We start from the raw sequence: 14,753 nt of genomic DNA, 5'->3' as shown, positions 1-14,753 counted from the left end.
GGTTTTATGTTGAAATAAAAACTGCCTGTGATGAACACTGCATCATTCATATTCTTACAAGAGGCCAGGATCGGCACAGTTAGAATAGAAGAAAACTGAAAATTGGCATGATAATCGGTTTTGTGGATTTGGAAAAAGTAAGATGAAAATGAAAATGATTTAAGATAAGTGACAAAACTAGAAGAAACATTTGGATTACTATTGATAAATGGTTAAATAACCTTCGAAATTAACATGCACGCCAGGGGCGGCATGACGCTGTGCAAATGGCTTCATGGGGCTGAATGCAGCTCCATCTCAAACATGTTCATTCTGCCCTACCCACCACCTTAGCGCTTTGACTCATAAATCCCTCTGCGCAACCTGCTACCAGCCACCTTCACCATCCCTTTCCACACTTTTCCTCCATCTACTCTCTACTTCCTGCCTCTCTCTCACTGCACCTCATCTCCCTCTCCCTCTCTCTCTACTTTCCTTATGTGTTTCATAACTCTGCCACTCTCGTCCCTCCTCTGGAACTTCCTCCACCCTACCAATTTTACCCACCTCCTTTTAAGATCCCCTGTATCACGATTTCCTACCTCATTAACAATGGTCTCCCTCACTTCCATGTTTTCTCTTCTCCCCCTCTGTCCACTCTTTATGTCACTTCCTCAAGTAATTCCAGGCTCTCTTTTCACTCTTCCATCTCATTTTCACTCCACCTCACATAGTGCCCCAACTCTCTCTCCTAAACATGTCTCCCATCTCATTGTTGGTTTTTTCTCCTGGCCTTTTCCCTATCTCCATCACAATACCTGTTCTGAGTCTTCACAAAAAGGAGGCTTTGTGAAACAAAAGAAATGCCCAGAATCACACACTTTGGTCAAAGGGGAAGATTGATCCCAAGGTTTCCTGCTTTCACTTTGAAAATCAGACCTTGGGTCCTTGTGACTGTTTGTCTCGCTCACTTCTCTCGATGATAGTGTGAAAGTTGAAAATAACTTTTATATCCCATCACTTTCAAAAGTCACTAGCCTCCGCTGGCTTCTTGGATTTCAATACATTGATTGCTTTATTTCTCAATATCAGCGTCTTTCAGAATCGATATGTGTGTAGCACATTATGCCAAACATTGCAAAGTATTTAGCTAGGACATAATGTAGCAAAGACTTGCACAGGATCACACTAAATGCCAGTATGAAGTTGTGACTGAAGTCTTAAGAACCCCATATGAACTCCTTAGTGTTAAGCAGTGGTGCTAAACCATATCTACTCTACCAAGACCTTAACACAAATTATTTTACTGGTCCAATTCGCCAATACACTTAACACTCTTTGCTTTACTTTTGCAGCCCAACTGTTCATTCAGCAAAAGGGGCTTCAAATCTGATAGCAAGTACTTGGCAGCTTACATGTATCATAACATGAAAGAAAAAATACAAACCCGGTCTCCAACCGCTCCTGGCTGCCCAGTTCCTCCTGGCATCCCTTGAGGACCCTGCAGAAAATCAAATATTAGTGAGAGACATCGAATGACTGCAGTTGGGTTATTTAAATTCAGTATTCAAAGTCAAGACACTCTTCAATTATTGCTATTATGGTGTTTTTTCAAATCAGGAAGGGAGGCCCTATCTCAAATATTTTGTGACCTGAGACACATTAGCTGTGAAACAATTTCGCTGCGTACGAAATTTCAGAGGCCACTGAATTGTGTGATCTCGGGCAAAGTAATTAAAAAGGACATTTTTAGTGTGAGTTATGGAACAAGCTGAAAATAGGTTGGCACTGCCCATTGATTATTGGCAGGTTTCAACTAATGATGAGGTGTAGTAAGCGGACAATTATTCACACGATTCTACTGTGAGTGACTAAATTACCTAATATTATTTTTCTGAATTTTAGGCCCTAAAGTGCTGTAAATATATCAACAGAACGACACCGCGAAATACCAGTGGGTTTAGTGCGATGTATAGTACGTACGGGCGGGGCTTTAAGTCGGCCGGGTCTCATCGGCGCTGAGAACCGGCAGTTTTTTAACCCTTTCGCTGTGGCGCAAATTCCGCCGCAGCGCAAAGGGGCGTCACGGCCCCGCCCGCTCAATAGAACGTGCCGCGCAGGTGCGAAATCAGCGCCACGCAGGCGCGGCGAGCGGGCCGTGACGGAACTGTTCTGTCACCAGCACAGCCCACCCAAGGGGCGTGACGGAGCGGTTCCGTCACCAGCGTGGGAGGGGTTAAAGAGGGGTTCGAAACGGGTCTCCATCGGGCTCTGTTTTGTGCCCTGGCACAGGCGGTCAGTTTTTTACCGGACTGCAGTGACAGCAGGCATATAGATGTGTGCGTGCTGACACTGCTCACTTCTCACTAGTGGAGAAGTTACGGCATGACGTCATGCCAGGTGAGCAATGTAGGGGAATGGAAATCTTTTAGCGAGAGTCATTTTCTCTCTGGATTTCCCTTCTATTTTTAAAAATCAGTAGCAACAACATTGTTGTGGTGTCACCAGGGCTTTAAGTGAAAGCTTTTTCAGTATTATACACAAACCATAGTTGCTGCTTATTTATCTTATGCAACAAACAACCATTGACAAAGCCAATAGTTAACTAACAATTTGTAAAGCGGGATACTCACCCGTGTGGGTCACAAGGCGCTAGGGGGGCAGTAATTGATCTTGAGTAGTCCCTGAAGGTTAGCAGGTCCTGGGTCTGTCGCAGGTGGATGGGGAGGGTGTTCCAAGTCTTGGCGGTGAGGTGGGAGAATGATCTGCGGCTGGTGGTCATTCTGCAGATGTGTGGGACGGTGGCAAGGGCGAGGTCAGCGGAGTAGACCTGGCAGTTCGGGCTGTAAAAGGCGAGGCGGTTGTTGAGGTATGCTGGTCCGGTGTTGTGGAGTGCCTTGTGAGCGTGGTTGAGGAGCTTGAAGGTGATCCTCTTGTTGACGGGGAGCCAGTGCAGGTCTCTCAGGTGGGCAGTGATGTGGCTGTGGTGGGGATCTTGAGGATGAGGCGTGCAGAGGCATTCTGTATGCGTTGAAGTCTTTTCTGGAGTTTGGCTATGGTTCCTGTGTAGAGGGCGTTGCCGTAGCCCAGCCTGCTGGTGACGAGGGCCTGGGTGACAGTCCTTCTGGTTCTGGTGGGGATTCATATGAAGATCTTGTGAAGCATGCAGAGGGTGTGGAAGCAGAAGGAGGAGACGGCGTTAACTTGCTGGGTCATTGACAGTGATGAGTCCAGGATGAACCTCAGGTTGTGTGCGTGCGTGGTCAGTGGGTGTTGGCACAGCTCCCAGCGAGGCCGGCCACCAGGAGTCTTCCCAGGGGAAGGGGGTGTAGATGAGGATGAGGACCTCTGTCTTTTCCGAGTTCAGTTTCAGCCGGCTGCTCTTCATCCACTCGATGACGGCCATCATCCCATTGTGGAAGTTGGTTTTGGCAATGGTGGGGTCTTTGGTTAGGGAGAGTATCAGCTGGGTGTCGTCGGCGTATGAGACTATGTTGAGGTCGTGCGATCGGACGATGTTGACAAGCAGTGTCATGTAGACGTTATAGAGGGTTGGGTGAGGGATGATCCTTGGGTTACTCCGCAGGTGATCTTGGTGGCTTCGGATCGGAATGGGGAGGCGGACTCTCTAGGTTCTGTCGGTGAGGAAGGAGGGGATCCAGTCCAGGGCTTTGTCGCAGATCCCTGCTTTGTAGAGGCGTGTGCGGAGGGTGTGGTGGCAGACGGTGTCGAAGGCGGGTGAGAGGTCCAGGAGGATGAGGGCTATGGTTTTGCTGTTGTCCAGCAGGGCCCCAATGTCGTTGATGGCTGCGATGAGGGCAGTTTTGGTGCTGTGGTTGCTGCGGAATCCGGATTGGGATTCGTCCAAGGTGTTTTCTCTTCGAGGAATTGGGTCAGTTGTCTGCTGGCGAACTTCTCAATGACTTTCCCCGGGAACGGGAGCAAGGAGATGGGCTAGAAGTTCTTGAGGTCCTTTTGGTCTGCCTTTGGTTTCTTGAGCAGGGCGTTGATCTCTGCGTGTTTCCAGCTTTCTGGGAAGGTGGCGGTCTTGAATGAGGATCTTACGGAGTTGTGGTGCAATGATGGAGCTCACTTTGTTGAGGATGTGATGGGGGCAGGGGTTTCATTGTGAGCCAGAGTGGATGGTGTTCATGGTCTTGATGATGTCTTTGTCGTTGACATGGTTCCAGGAGGTCAGACAGCCAGTGTGACTGAGGGGTGGTGGGTCTGGGGTGTCGGCGGCTGTAGGAGGGGTCTGGGAGTTGAAGCTGTCGTGGATGTCTGCGATCTTGTGGTGGAAGAAGGTTGCTAGAGAGTCACAGAGCTCTTGTGATGGCGGGATGTCGCTGGAGCTGGAGCTGGGGTTTGATAGTTCCTTCACGATGTTGAAGAGCTCTTTGCTGTTGTGTGCATTGTTGTCGATGCGTTCCTTGAAGGAGGTCCTTTTGGCTGTTTGGATGAGTTGGTGGTGTCTGCCGCTGGTGTTCTTGAGGGCTGCATGGTTGTCTGGTGTTTGATTGTGGCGCCATTTCTTCTCTTGTCTTCTGCAGGTCTGCTTGGATGTCTGGAGGTCGACTGTGAACCAGATGGCTCTTCTGTCGGTGCGTCTGTTTGAGGGTTTCTTGATCAAGGCGAGAGTGTTGGCGCAGTCGTTGATTCATTGCCTGAGGTTGCGGGCGGCTGTGTCAGTGTCGGTGTGGTCTGTGGTAGGTTTCGGTGAGGGAGGTGATAAGCTGGACCTTGTTCCAGCTGTGGTGGGGGATTCTTTGCTGGTGGTTGTGTGTGGTGGTTTTCATGAGGAGAAGTGGATGCAGTGGTGGTCGGTCCAGTGGAGTTTGGTGGTGTAGCTGACGGAGACGTGATTGCTGGCGGAGAAAATGGGGTTGAGCGTGTCTCCGGCAGAGTGGGTTGGTGTTGTGATGAGCTGTATGAGGCTGAGGTTGGCGAGGGTGTCTAGTAGTCTGGTGTAGTTGCTGTTGTTGGTGTTCTCGAGGGGGAAGTGCGGGTCACCGAGGAGGATGCAATCTGTGGAGGCCAGGGTGTGCGAGCTGACGCCGTCTGTGATGGAGTTGATGAACTGTGCCTAGGGTCATGGGGGTCTGTACACAAGGGTTCCTCTGAGGGGGGTGTTGGGATTGATGTGGTTCTGGAAGTGCAGGTTTTCGGCGGTGCTGAGGGTGTCTTTGGTGTTGGTCTGGGATGGACTGTTGGCTCGCACCCTGCACGGCCGAAGGTCTCTGTGCTGTGCTAGCATGGTGATCAGATGGCAGAGCTGCTGGGGAGGGTGCTGGCCTTGGCCCAGAGGTCAAGGTTTCACACTCGCTCCCCGCAGCGGTCGCCATAAGTAGGGGAGGGGGGCGGGAGCAGAGGTCGGGAGGAAAGAGTGTGGCTGAGTAGGGGGCAGGCCGCAGAGTCAGCAGCAGCGGGAAAACACGGGCAGAAGCGAGGTGAAAATGAGCAGTAGCGAGGGGAAGAAGAATAAAATTAAATTAAGCAGAAGGCAATAGACAGATAAGCAGGTCCTGACTGGTTGTAGGTATGAGGTTGCTTGTTGTATCATATATCTGGATGCAATGGCAGAACCTGTCAAATAAAAGTCGGGCAACACACTAAGCTAAGCACAGATTTTTAGCGTGCTTGTTTTGAAGTCACGCCCTTAATTACATTGACCACGCCCATTTGAGAGACCCCCAGTTTTCTCATCCTAATTAAAGCACTGTGTACCGGGATGAGGGCTCGGGGAGGGGGGGGTGGAGTAGTTGGGTGTCTTTCCACACCAGACATAAAAACAAATATTGCTGTTTTCTCATCCAGCGTGCCTGCTGGATAAGCACAGGATAATGTGATGTTCAAAGTCGGCGAAATTGTTCATTCTATATTCTGTACACATAAAGTGCATTTTTTAATATTATGTTCGTGTGTTTCCACAGGTGCCAACCATAATACAAACAGAGCATTGTTTGTAGGGCACGAGTCGGGTTACCACGCGGGTGGACGGCGTCCCCCCACTTAGTTTAACCAGGATCTCGATTACTGAAGCAAATGGAGCCACACATTCACTCTTTGGCCTCTCTGGGGCGAGATCGGAGCAGATTCAGAACGCTGCTCACGCGCTGGCTTCTCTGATGCAATCGCATCTAATGGGCGAACGAGTGGGAGGTAATGAGTCTGATGGTGCAAGCTCCCTTTCGTGACCTCACTTCCTGTCGTGACGTCAGCGCCCCCCCCCCCCCCCCACTTATTTTTTTAGGACTTGTGCCCTGATTATTTGCATTCTGTTTGTGTGTCGACGTATCCTAAGCTCATCATACAAATAATGCAGTGTTTGCAGTGTGTTTGGATCTACCCACACAGTGACACAAAGCATATCATCATACATAGAATGGCGTATTTACGTTCTGTGTGTGCATCCGCCTGTATTAAGCTCTCAATACAAATAGTGCAGCGTTTAAAACCCAGCTTTCTGCTATACTAAACATTTGCTAATAAATGTACAACGTTTACGGGTTGGCCAAGAAGTAGCTACATAAAGCATACATTTCTAACAGTTCTTTCTATCGTTAAAATGTCTAAAGACGCAGCCTGGCGTATGGGTTTTGTCATTGGTTGTTGTTCTCAGCGCGGTGCCGCAGAATTCGCACCTCGCTGAGGAGCTGTTCAGAGATCGTCCTTGCACATTGGCTGGTGTCTGAATATTGCTCCAGGGGAGAACTAGGATCCGTGCCAGTTCGATGCCTCGGTGTGAGTGGCCGACAGCTCTCGGCGTGCCCGGTGCAGCTAGCTGCTGCAAGTAGCCCCTGGCTAGAGGCACGCGACGGCATTATCGTCCCCGTCTGTGCTGGCTGGGAATCCCCTGCTAATCCACTCTTCTGTCCCCTATCCTCAGAACAAGCATCGCCCAACAAACAATTCCCGCCATCTGCCGGCGGTGGCTCGCGGCTGCCGCGGGAGGCAGCAGGAGCATCTGGGCGCGCGCCAAGCCAACCAAACAGCCTGAATTAATTGGAGTGGATGAAGAGTAAACCCATGCGGGTTTGAGGCGACCATGACAGCCTGTCTTCAGTGCGGCAGCAGCGGCGGAAGCCATCGGGACCAAGTGCCTGACATGGTGATTGAGGTGATAAGTCTAACTTCTAACAGTGAACCCCCCACACACATTCACAGTTGTTCGCCTTCACCCTATGCTACGTGTTATTCCCTAGAGAAATGAAGAGGAAACAGATAATACAACAATTTCATCCCACTTATTTATTTAGACGCCGACGTTAGCACAGGTGAACTCCAGATCAGCATCTTCGCCCTTTACTGAGAGGTAATGGTAACTGGTCACTTACATCGCCCCCACTGGAGCCTTGTGGGCCTCTGGGGCCGACCGTGCCTGGAGGACCCTGCAGAAAACAGAAAAATACAGATTGTCAGAAAATATCTTTTAGAAGAGGAGCTAGAACATAACGCATATATCATTTCAACTAAAAACAAGACATGAAATGGAAAGTAGGCTTCCGGCAGTCTGCTTTATCGATCAGGATGTCAATATCAATATGAAGCAAGGCAATGCATAACAAATGCACGCGAGTTTGCTTCTCAGTGCCCATACTAACCACAAGCATTGGACCACACCATGCTGCAATGCCTTATTCTCTGTCTTACCAAAACAAGACATGCTTCTTAAACTTTCTTATGCAAGAAGACAGATAAAATTACCCCACAAGAAACTAAAGTGCAGAAATGTCCAATTTGACTACCCATCTCCCTCTCCGAGAGGTAGGGCCAGATAACCAAACCAGCTGCCAATGACAAACTTGCTTCCAATTTTGCTGCCCAATGCCATGGCCAATGGTAATGTCCCCAGTCCGAGGCATGTGTACAACTTTCACCTCTGGACCAGAGCCGTCTAAAGACAACAGGCCTCAAAGGACCTTTCAAATATGACTTGCAAGCAATGACACCCAAAGCAGAAAGCGCCTGCTTTACAATACATATAACCCTCAGCTCTTCCCAAATAAACCTTTCTCCAAGATGGTGGTGCGCTAGGGCAAAATGTTGTGGAGAATCCCTCGCGGTGGGATGCCTGGCTTTCACCTTGTGGATACCCTGCCAGGGTTATCTCACAGGGGAATACCAGGACGGGTTCCCTAAGCAAGCGCGGAGATGCCCCAGGGTAAGTCGTGCGCTATATAAGTTTCATTCATTTCATTCATTTCATAAAGACGAGCAACTTATATTTATTTGGGCTCTTTGACAAACATCTTTGAGAAAAAATCTACTTGCGCAGCAGGCTACTTTGCTGTAGATGCTTACAATAGGGTGAAGGATGGAAGATTAAATCAAAACCTTGCCCAGCCTCATCTTGGGGCAGAAGACTTTGCAATGTGCTTAATGGTTGTAGATACAGGAGAAGCAGCTAAACAAGTGTTAAGTGGACAGCAATTTTAGGCAATTTATAGATTTAAAATACATGTTAAAAACAAAAGAATGTTGACAAAGAAATGTTTCTTAGGGAAAAAGGTGGATCTTGCTGTGCTTCGAATTTTTCAGAGGGCAACAGATGCCCAACACATTGTAAGCAACTTGAGAAACAGGAGAATCCTCTCACAGGTAATGCAAAATGTACTTTTGAAGAAACTATAAAACACAGTTTTGGGGGCTAATATCCTGACCTACTATAACATTTTTATACCGATTGAAAAGGGGAAAAAAGGAGAAGAAGTAGTACCAACAAGCCGAAACCAGGTCCTTAGCACCGTGGTAATAAACCATAATCTGCTGCCTTCTCAACTGGCTGATGGAAAGCACCTGCAGGTGTCAGAGAATGATGTTGTAAGTCATTTGGTTAAGAGTTGACGGGATGTGAGCCCTGCTCAAGCAGCAACTAAAATCCTTGTCAGGATGAGGCACCAGCCAAACCCTAAATTAACCTGTGCTCAACCCTCTGGAAGCTTGCCACAGAGCAGTCAGGCTTAACTTAGATGCAATATGTAAAGTATTTGTGCACCACTTCAAATATTAATAAAGTGAAAACAGCAGACAAAAAGGATCCCACAAGAAGGTAGAAAAAAAAAATTCCTTAAATAAAGAAAACAAGACCAAAACTACAAAAATCCAATCAGTAGAACTGGAGAGCTGAAACTTTAATGATCTTATTGAAAATAGAACAAAAAAACACAAAGCGTCATCTGCGGATATCTGATCGTGCCGAGCCGGGACAAAGTCAAACGTTCAGGCTGACCTCGATGGAGAATGGGCCACCTACAGGGACCGAGTTAGTTTAGCTGAACAGAGTATCTTTAATCTAGGGGTGGGCGAGAAACTCTGCTCTGCCAGCTGAGTTGAAGTCTTTTGGGATCAACAAGGGATGCGAGGGCCTGCGCAGAGAATGCGTCACGCAGATGCGCTGGTACTGCTGGATCTATAGATGCTGTCATAGCACCTTAAGCTCATTTTCAAGGGTCCAGGACTGGGTTGAACCCACTTGGCAGGGTAGACTCGCAGAGGGCAGAGTTGAGGTACAGGTGCAAGGTTGTTAGAAGCCTGTTGCATACCTGAGGTTTCAGTTTGGAAGCCAGCCAACTAGCACTTGAAGTCACTCTGGATTATGGGTTAAAGAGATGCAGGTCCAGTCTTTCTCACCCAGGCAAAAGGGCAGGTGGCCATTACAGCAGGGTAGCAGTCTTTTAGAACAGCAGTCCAGCAGAGTGGCATTTTCAAATTGGTAATTTAAATCCAACTTCAGAAGTTAGGATTTTTCAATACCATTCCAAAGACACCAAACATGAACTGGGTACCTGTTCCCATTTCAAAATGAGACTTACAATATGCAATAAGGTAACTCCAATGTCATCCTACCGGATAGGAAGGCCTTGTAATAGTGAAAAATGACTTTAGGAGTTTTTCACTACCAGGACATGTAAAACTTAAAAGTACATGTCCAACTTTTTAAATACACTACACCTGCCCTCGCGGCTGTCCGGGGCCTACCATAGGGTTGAATTATATAAACCTAGAGGTGACTTATATGTATTAAAAACGAAGCTTTGGGCCTGGTGAAATGTTTATTTTGTCAGGTCGACATGGCAGTTTTAAACAGCACACGCAGGCTCCAATGGCAGAACTGAGACACCTGTAAAGTGCTACTTACATGGGTGGCACAATCAATGCTGCAGACCCACTAGTAGCATTTCAATTTACAGGCCCTGGGAGCAGGTAGCATCAGTTTACTAGGGGCTTACAAGCAAATTAAATGTGGCAATTGGGTATAAGCCAATTTTACCACATTTTATGGAGTTAGCATAAGAACTTTAGCAGTGGTTAGCAGTGGTAAAGTGTGTAGATTCCTAAGGCTAACACAAACAAATTCAGCACAATAGGAGGAGGAAGGCAAAAAGTGTGGGGATGACCCTGCAGAAAGGGTCAAGTTCAATAGATGTTTGGAATATTTCTGCACTTTTTTTGTTTTTATATTTCTCGTCTTTGCGTCTCTGTTAATAAAGGAAAATAGTGCAAATACACTATCTGGTACCAATTTAGGTTGCATTTGTTTTGTGGAAATCTCTCCTTCAGATGCTTTGCGACCACCTTTTTGTATGTTATTTATATTTGTCCGTTTTTAGGTGTAATGGAGCAGCTCCACCTGTCCGAGGACAGAACTATACCATTTTATTAGCACAGGCCCAGGAAGGAGACAAGGTCAACATCTGAATTAAAATTCTTGGCCTCACAGGTATCTACTTTTTTAAGGGAGTTCGCAAAAACAGATTCATTTCAGGATACTCTCATCTGGTGAGAAGAGGTGACACAATACTGGAGATTTCCCAGTCCTCACCTAAGATCTTTCCCTTTGAGAGGCACTTGAAAATGAGAGCATGAAGACGAAGAACTTCCAACATGAATTTTTGGGTTCTACTGGAACAGAGAGTGAACTAAAGCACTGGAATCAATAAGCATTACAGAATCAGATACTGTACTTGGTATTAATTCCTTTGAGACTGATGTAAAACCAGCATCTCGCAAATAAATAAATGGCCATGAAAGAAAGAGTGCCCTCAAGAAAATGAATACTCGTCTGATGAAGAAAGTGGTTCCAGTACACAGTGCTTTGTGTGAAACTTTCATAAGCAGCATGCAGCAGTCGGAGAGAGTTGTGTTTTTTTCTCAGTAATTTCTTGCCTTTGTTTTATACCACTTTAAATCAACAATAGAAGATATTTATATGAAATGAGAGGTGCTGCAAAAAAGTAAAAACATGAAAATACTTCTCAAAAGTGTAAAAGCTCACATGAAGGAGCTGAATCATGTAGAATGAGGAAAAATATGGACCTGGAAGGTAATATTTGATGGTGCATTGGAGGGCTTAGGCCTGAGTGTGACAATGAACAAATAACTATGCTTTTACTCAATATTCTTCAAAGTCGCAATATGTTTGGAGAAGATATTTCTAAGTAAAGCATTCCCACACATTACACTATAATGTCCATTTGGAATTTAAAAAATGTTCCAAAATATTCTAAAACTAGATTCCAATATTTCATCATATATTATCCCAGAGAGGGATAGTAGCTGCTTGCTACAAATGTTTACAGACTAGGAAATACATATTAGAGAGCCATCTTCCACAATATTTCAGTGGGTAAGATTCTCAGTCAATCTGATTTCGAGTGTTTAAAATGCAAAGCTTCTCTCTCATTATACTATTGCATACATCTACAGTAGAATATAAAACAGATGTATGCAGTGCATACGGTTAGATAGATAGTTGGCATTTTCACAATGTAAGGTTTCATAAAATTGCTACTGAATTTAACTCAATCAATATTCTGTGAAATACTACACTAAACAAAGACGCCTAATTTCTCCATATGCTCTGTGTTATTAACCTTTTTTTTAATGATTGATGTGTTAATGAGGAAACAGCATTGTTTCATTGAAACATATTAGTTAGTTCTGATTTGAGTTTGGGATAAAATCCTGCTGAGAACTAGTATGTCGTACTGGGAGTTTTTCCTCCTCTTCTACCCGGTTGAATGTTGATGGCAGAACTATCTGGAAGGATGGGGGAAACAAGGGGGCATATTACCAAGCAATAGCGATAATTATCGCTATTGCTTGGTTAGCGTGAAAAAATTATCGCCGAGCTGCGGCGATTTTTATCGCAGATAAACCTTGTTATTACCAAGGTTTATCGCAAATGCGATAAAAATCGGCCGTAATGCATGAATATCGCTGAAAAGTCAGCGATATTCATGCATTAGCGAGCTAATGCTCTTAGCCATGTTATCCACCTCCCATTGGATAACATGGCTAAGAACTGCTCCGGGGCAGGTGTTAGCTTTTGGAGATATTCGCGCTTAGCGCGAATATCTCCAAAAGTTGGTAATAGGAGATAGCGATGTTAGCGACTGTTTCCAGTTGCTAACATCTTGGCACGCCCACTTTGCATGTCATTAGTGATAAATATCACTGACATGCAAAGTGGGGTCCACGATGGTCGCTATCTCCTACTAGCTGTCGCTGACTGGTGCTAGCGACAGCTAGGTAATAGGGAGATAATTTTATCTCCGCTTTCTTGGCTTTTAAAGCCAAAAAAGCGGAGATAAACCCCCTTGATAATATGCCCCAAGATTTTTTAAACATATTTTTACTGGGTCATACTCATAGTTTCAAAACTACAGCTATTATTTACTTAATTGTATACAGTAGTTGCTACCCTTCCAGTAGTAATATCAATCCTACTGGAATGGGGATTGCTGATAGATGTAGAGTTCAACACGCTGCAGATGCTTTCCCTGATAGGGTTCTATCTAATATCATAATTGCTGACGGCTCTTGAACTGATTTTGTTATAATATTAGCTGCTTGGCATCGCGAGTGGTAGCTACCATCCCTGAAAGAGTTTGATTGGTTAATATACACAAAGAAAGCATTCCTAATAAACTAAATAGGGATGCAGATATTTACCTGGGGACTCCGACTATTATTCCAGAGAGCAGTACAGGAAAGGGCTACAAAATAGCAACTTGGAATATCGCAGGGTTAATGAGTAAATGAGACACGGTAGGATGGCAAGATTTTATCCATGGGTTAGACGTAATTTGCCTGCAAGAAACTTTGGGGCATATTACCAGCAAAGTGGCGGAGAGAGGTGTTAGCCGCCTTGGCTTAACGTCTCTCTTCGCCACTTCGGAAACGCTAGGCTGCACCATATTATCAAGGATATGGTGCAGCCTAGCATTTCCCCCTGCGATGGCGATAAGTTTTACAACTTAACGCCAGAGCAGGCAGGGAAGGTTTGTTTATGTACAGGAAGGTGTTCCTTCCTGCACATAAACAAAGCTTAAATGCCATTTTGTAACTTACATGTGTGCTGCTTCATGCAGTACACATGTAAGTTAAAAATTGGCATTTTTGGAGGAGGAGCCAAGCCGAAGATCGTGATGGCCGCTTAGGCTCCCGGCTCCGCACGTCTCCCCACCCTGCGCTGATATCCTGGTACCGATCCTGAGCCGGAGTTGAATATTCGTAACGATAAAGTGGCGCTGACGCTGGGTCCCCGGGATTCCGGCGAGCTCTGGAACGGCAGAAAGTCCCCTCGTAGTTTGCGCCCTCCATGATGCTGAGACCGGGGAGCTGAGAGAGAGGCGGGCCGGCCATTGTTGGGACGACGTCAGACACTGGGGAATGGGAGGAGTCGGCTGGTCGGAAATGGAGACCCGATCGGCTTGACTTTCTCCGTAACGAATTTCTGACCCAACCGATGGAACTGCTAAAGAAGGGGCCGATTGCCGTGAGCCTTTGGGGATATTACAATATTCAGACCCCTTGAGAGTGTGGTGCACGGACATCATTCACGCTCCCCCGAAAATCACGGGCAATTCCCGAAGTGTGGAGAAGACTTTGCTGACTCACTTAATGCCCCAATCTGTGGGGGCTCTTCTAGCGCTCCCTAGCCTCACCAAGACCCGTCCTGTGGGGGCATCATGAAACCAGGTGCTCCTTTTGGCGATACTCGATCCCATTACACGGCCATGCTGGAGGGGGCAAGATTGGTTGGGCTGGAGAGTGACACCCTAATGTTTGGACCTTTCCCCTGCAATGATGTTATAGCATGGAGGTTTACGGCGGTTCGGACACACGGGGTAGAGCCCACGATCCACGATCTCATTGTTGCCCTCGGCTCCCTCCACAGTGCCATGGAGGGAGGAGCCCGAGAGCTGGGAGAGAAGTTGGACGCCATTACTGCGGTGCCGGGGCACACGAGCTCAGAGTGCCCTCGAGTACATGTCACTACGCCCTCCTCTTCACCCGTGCTGAGGTCTTCGACCACACAGGCAATCGTGGCGACGATGGGGAACTTGGCTCATAGAATAGCTCTGTTGAGCTCTACTAACTGTGCGAGTGATTCATCAGGGCTTGGGTCTGTTCCGCGGACCGTGGGAAGATGTCGGACACCCCTCTTGACTAACCAGGCTTCACTTCAACGGCGGCCTGGTGGCGTGACTCTCTTATCTTTGCGTCTGAACTGTGAGGTATGTGACTGGGCCATGCTGAGTGGACTGTACCTCCGACAGAGGTGTTCGTATGGTTCTTGGCTGTCCGGGACCCAGGAGGAGATACTCCTGTTTTTTTTGCCTGGTCTACTTGAGTCGGCCAAATTGAACTGCACGGTGGCTGCCCTACGGACAGGTGTTGGTAGATGGGACAGAGCAGGTCAGGGGTGAATCTGTTTTCAGTATCGGGGGACAGATACTTAGCCAGCCATTGTGAGGCTTGCGCCCAAG

General features: G+C 46.9%; 1 protein-coding gene across 1 annotated transcript in view; it reads right to left on the bottom strand.

The window, feature by feature from the left end:
• The window catches only part of LOC147748151 (uncharacterized), a 648,568-nt gene that overhangs the window by 83,826 nt on the left and 549,989 nt on the right, over nt 1–14,753 (bottom strand). Inside the window, exons 48-49 of the mRNA XM_086959041.1 lie at nt 7,314–7,367; nt 1,427–1,480 (exon numbers count right to left, since the gene is read on the bottom strand). Coding sequence (XP_086815167.1) covers nt 1,427–1,480; nt 7,314–7,367 — 108 coding nt within the window. The remainder of the gene's footprint in view (nt 1–1,426; nt 1,481–7,313; nt 7,368–14,753) is intronic.

This window comes from Lissotriton vulgaris, chromosome 1_1 (genome assembly GCF_964263255.1).
Source record: "Lissotriton vulgaris chromosome 1_1, aLisVul1.2, whole genome shotgun sequence".
Classification (NCBI taxonomy): Eukaryota; Metazoa; Chordata; class Amphibia; order Caudata; family Salamandridae; genus Lissotriton; species Lissotriton vulgaris.
The sequence above is the reverse complement of the archived record's forward strand: the minus strand, read 5'-3'. Positions and strand labels throughout refer to the sequence as shown.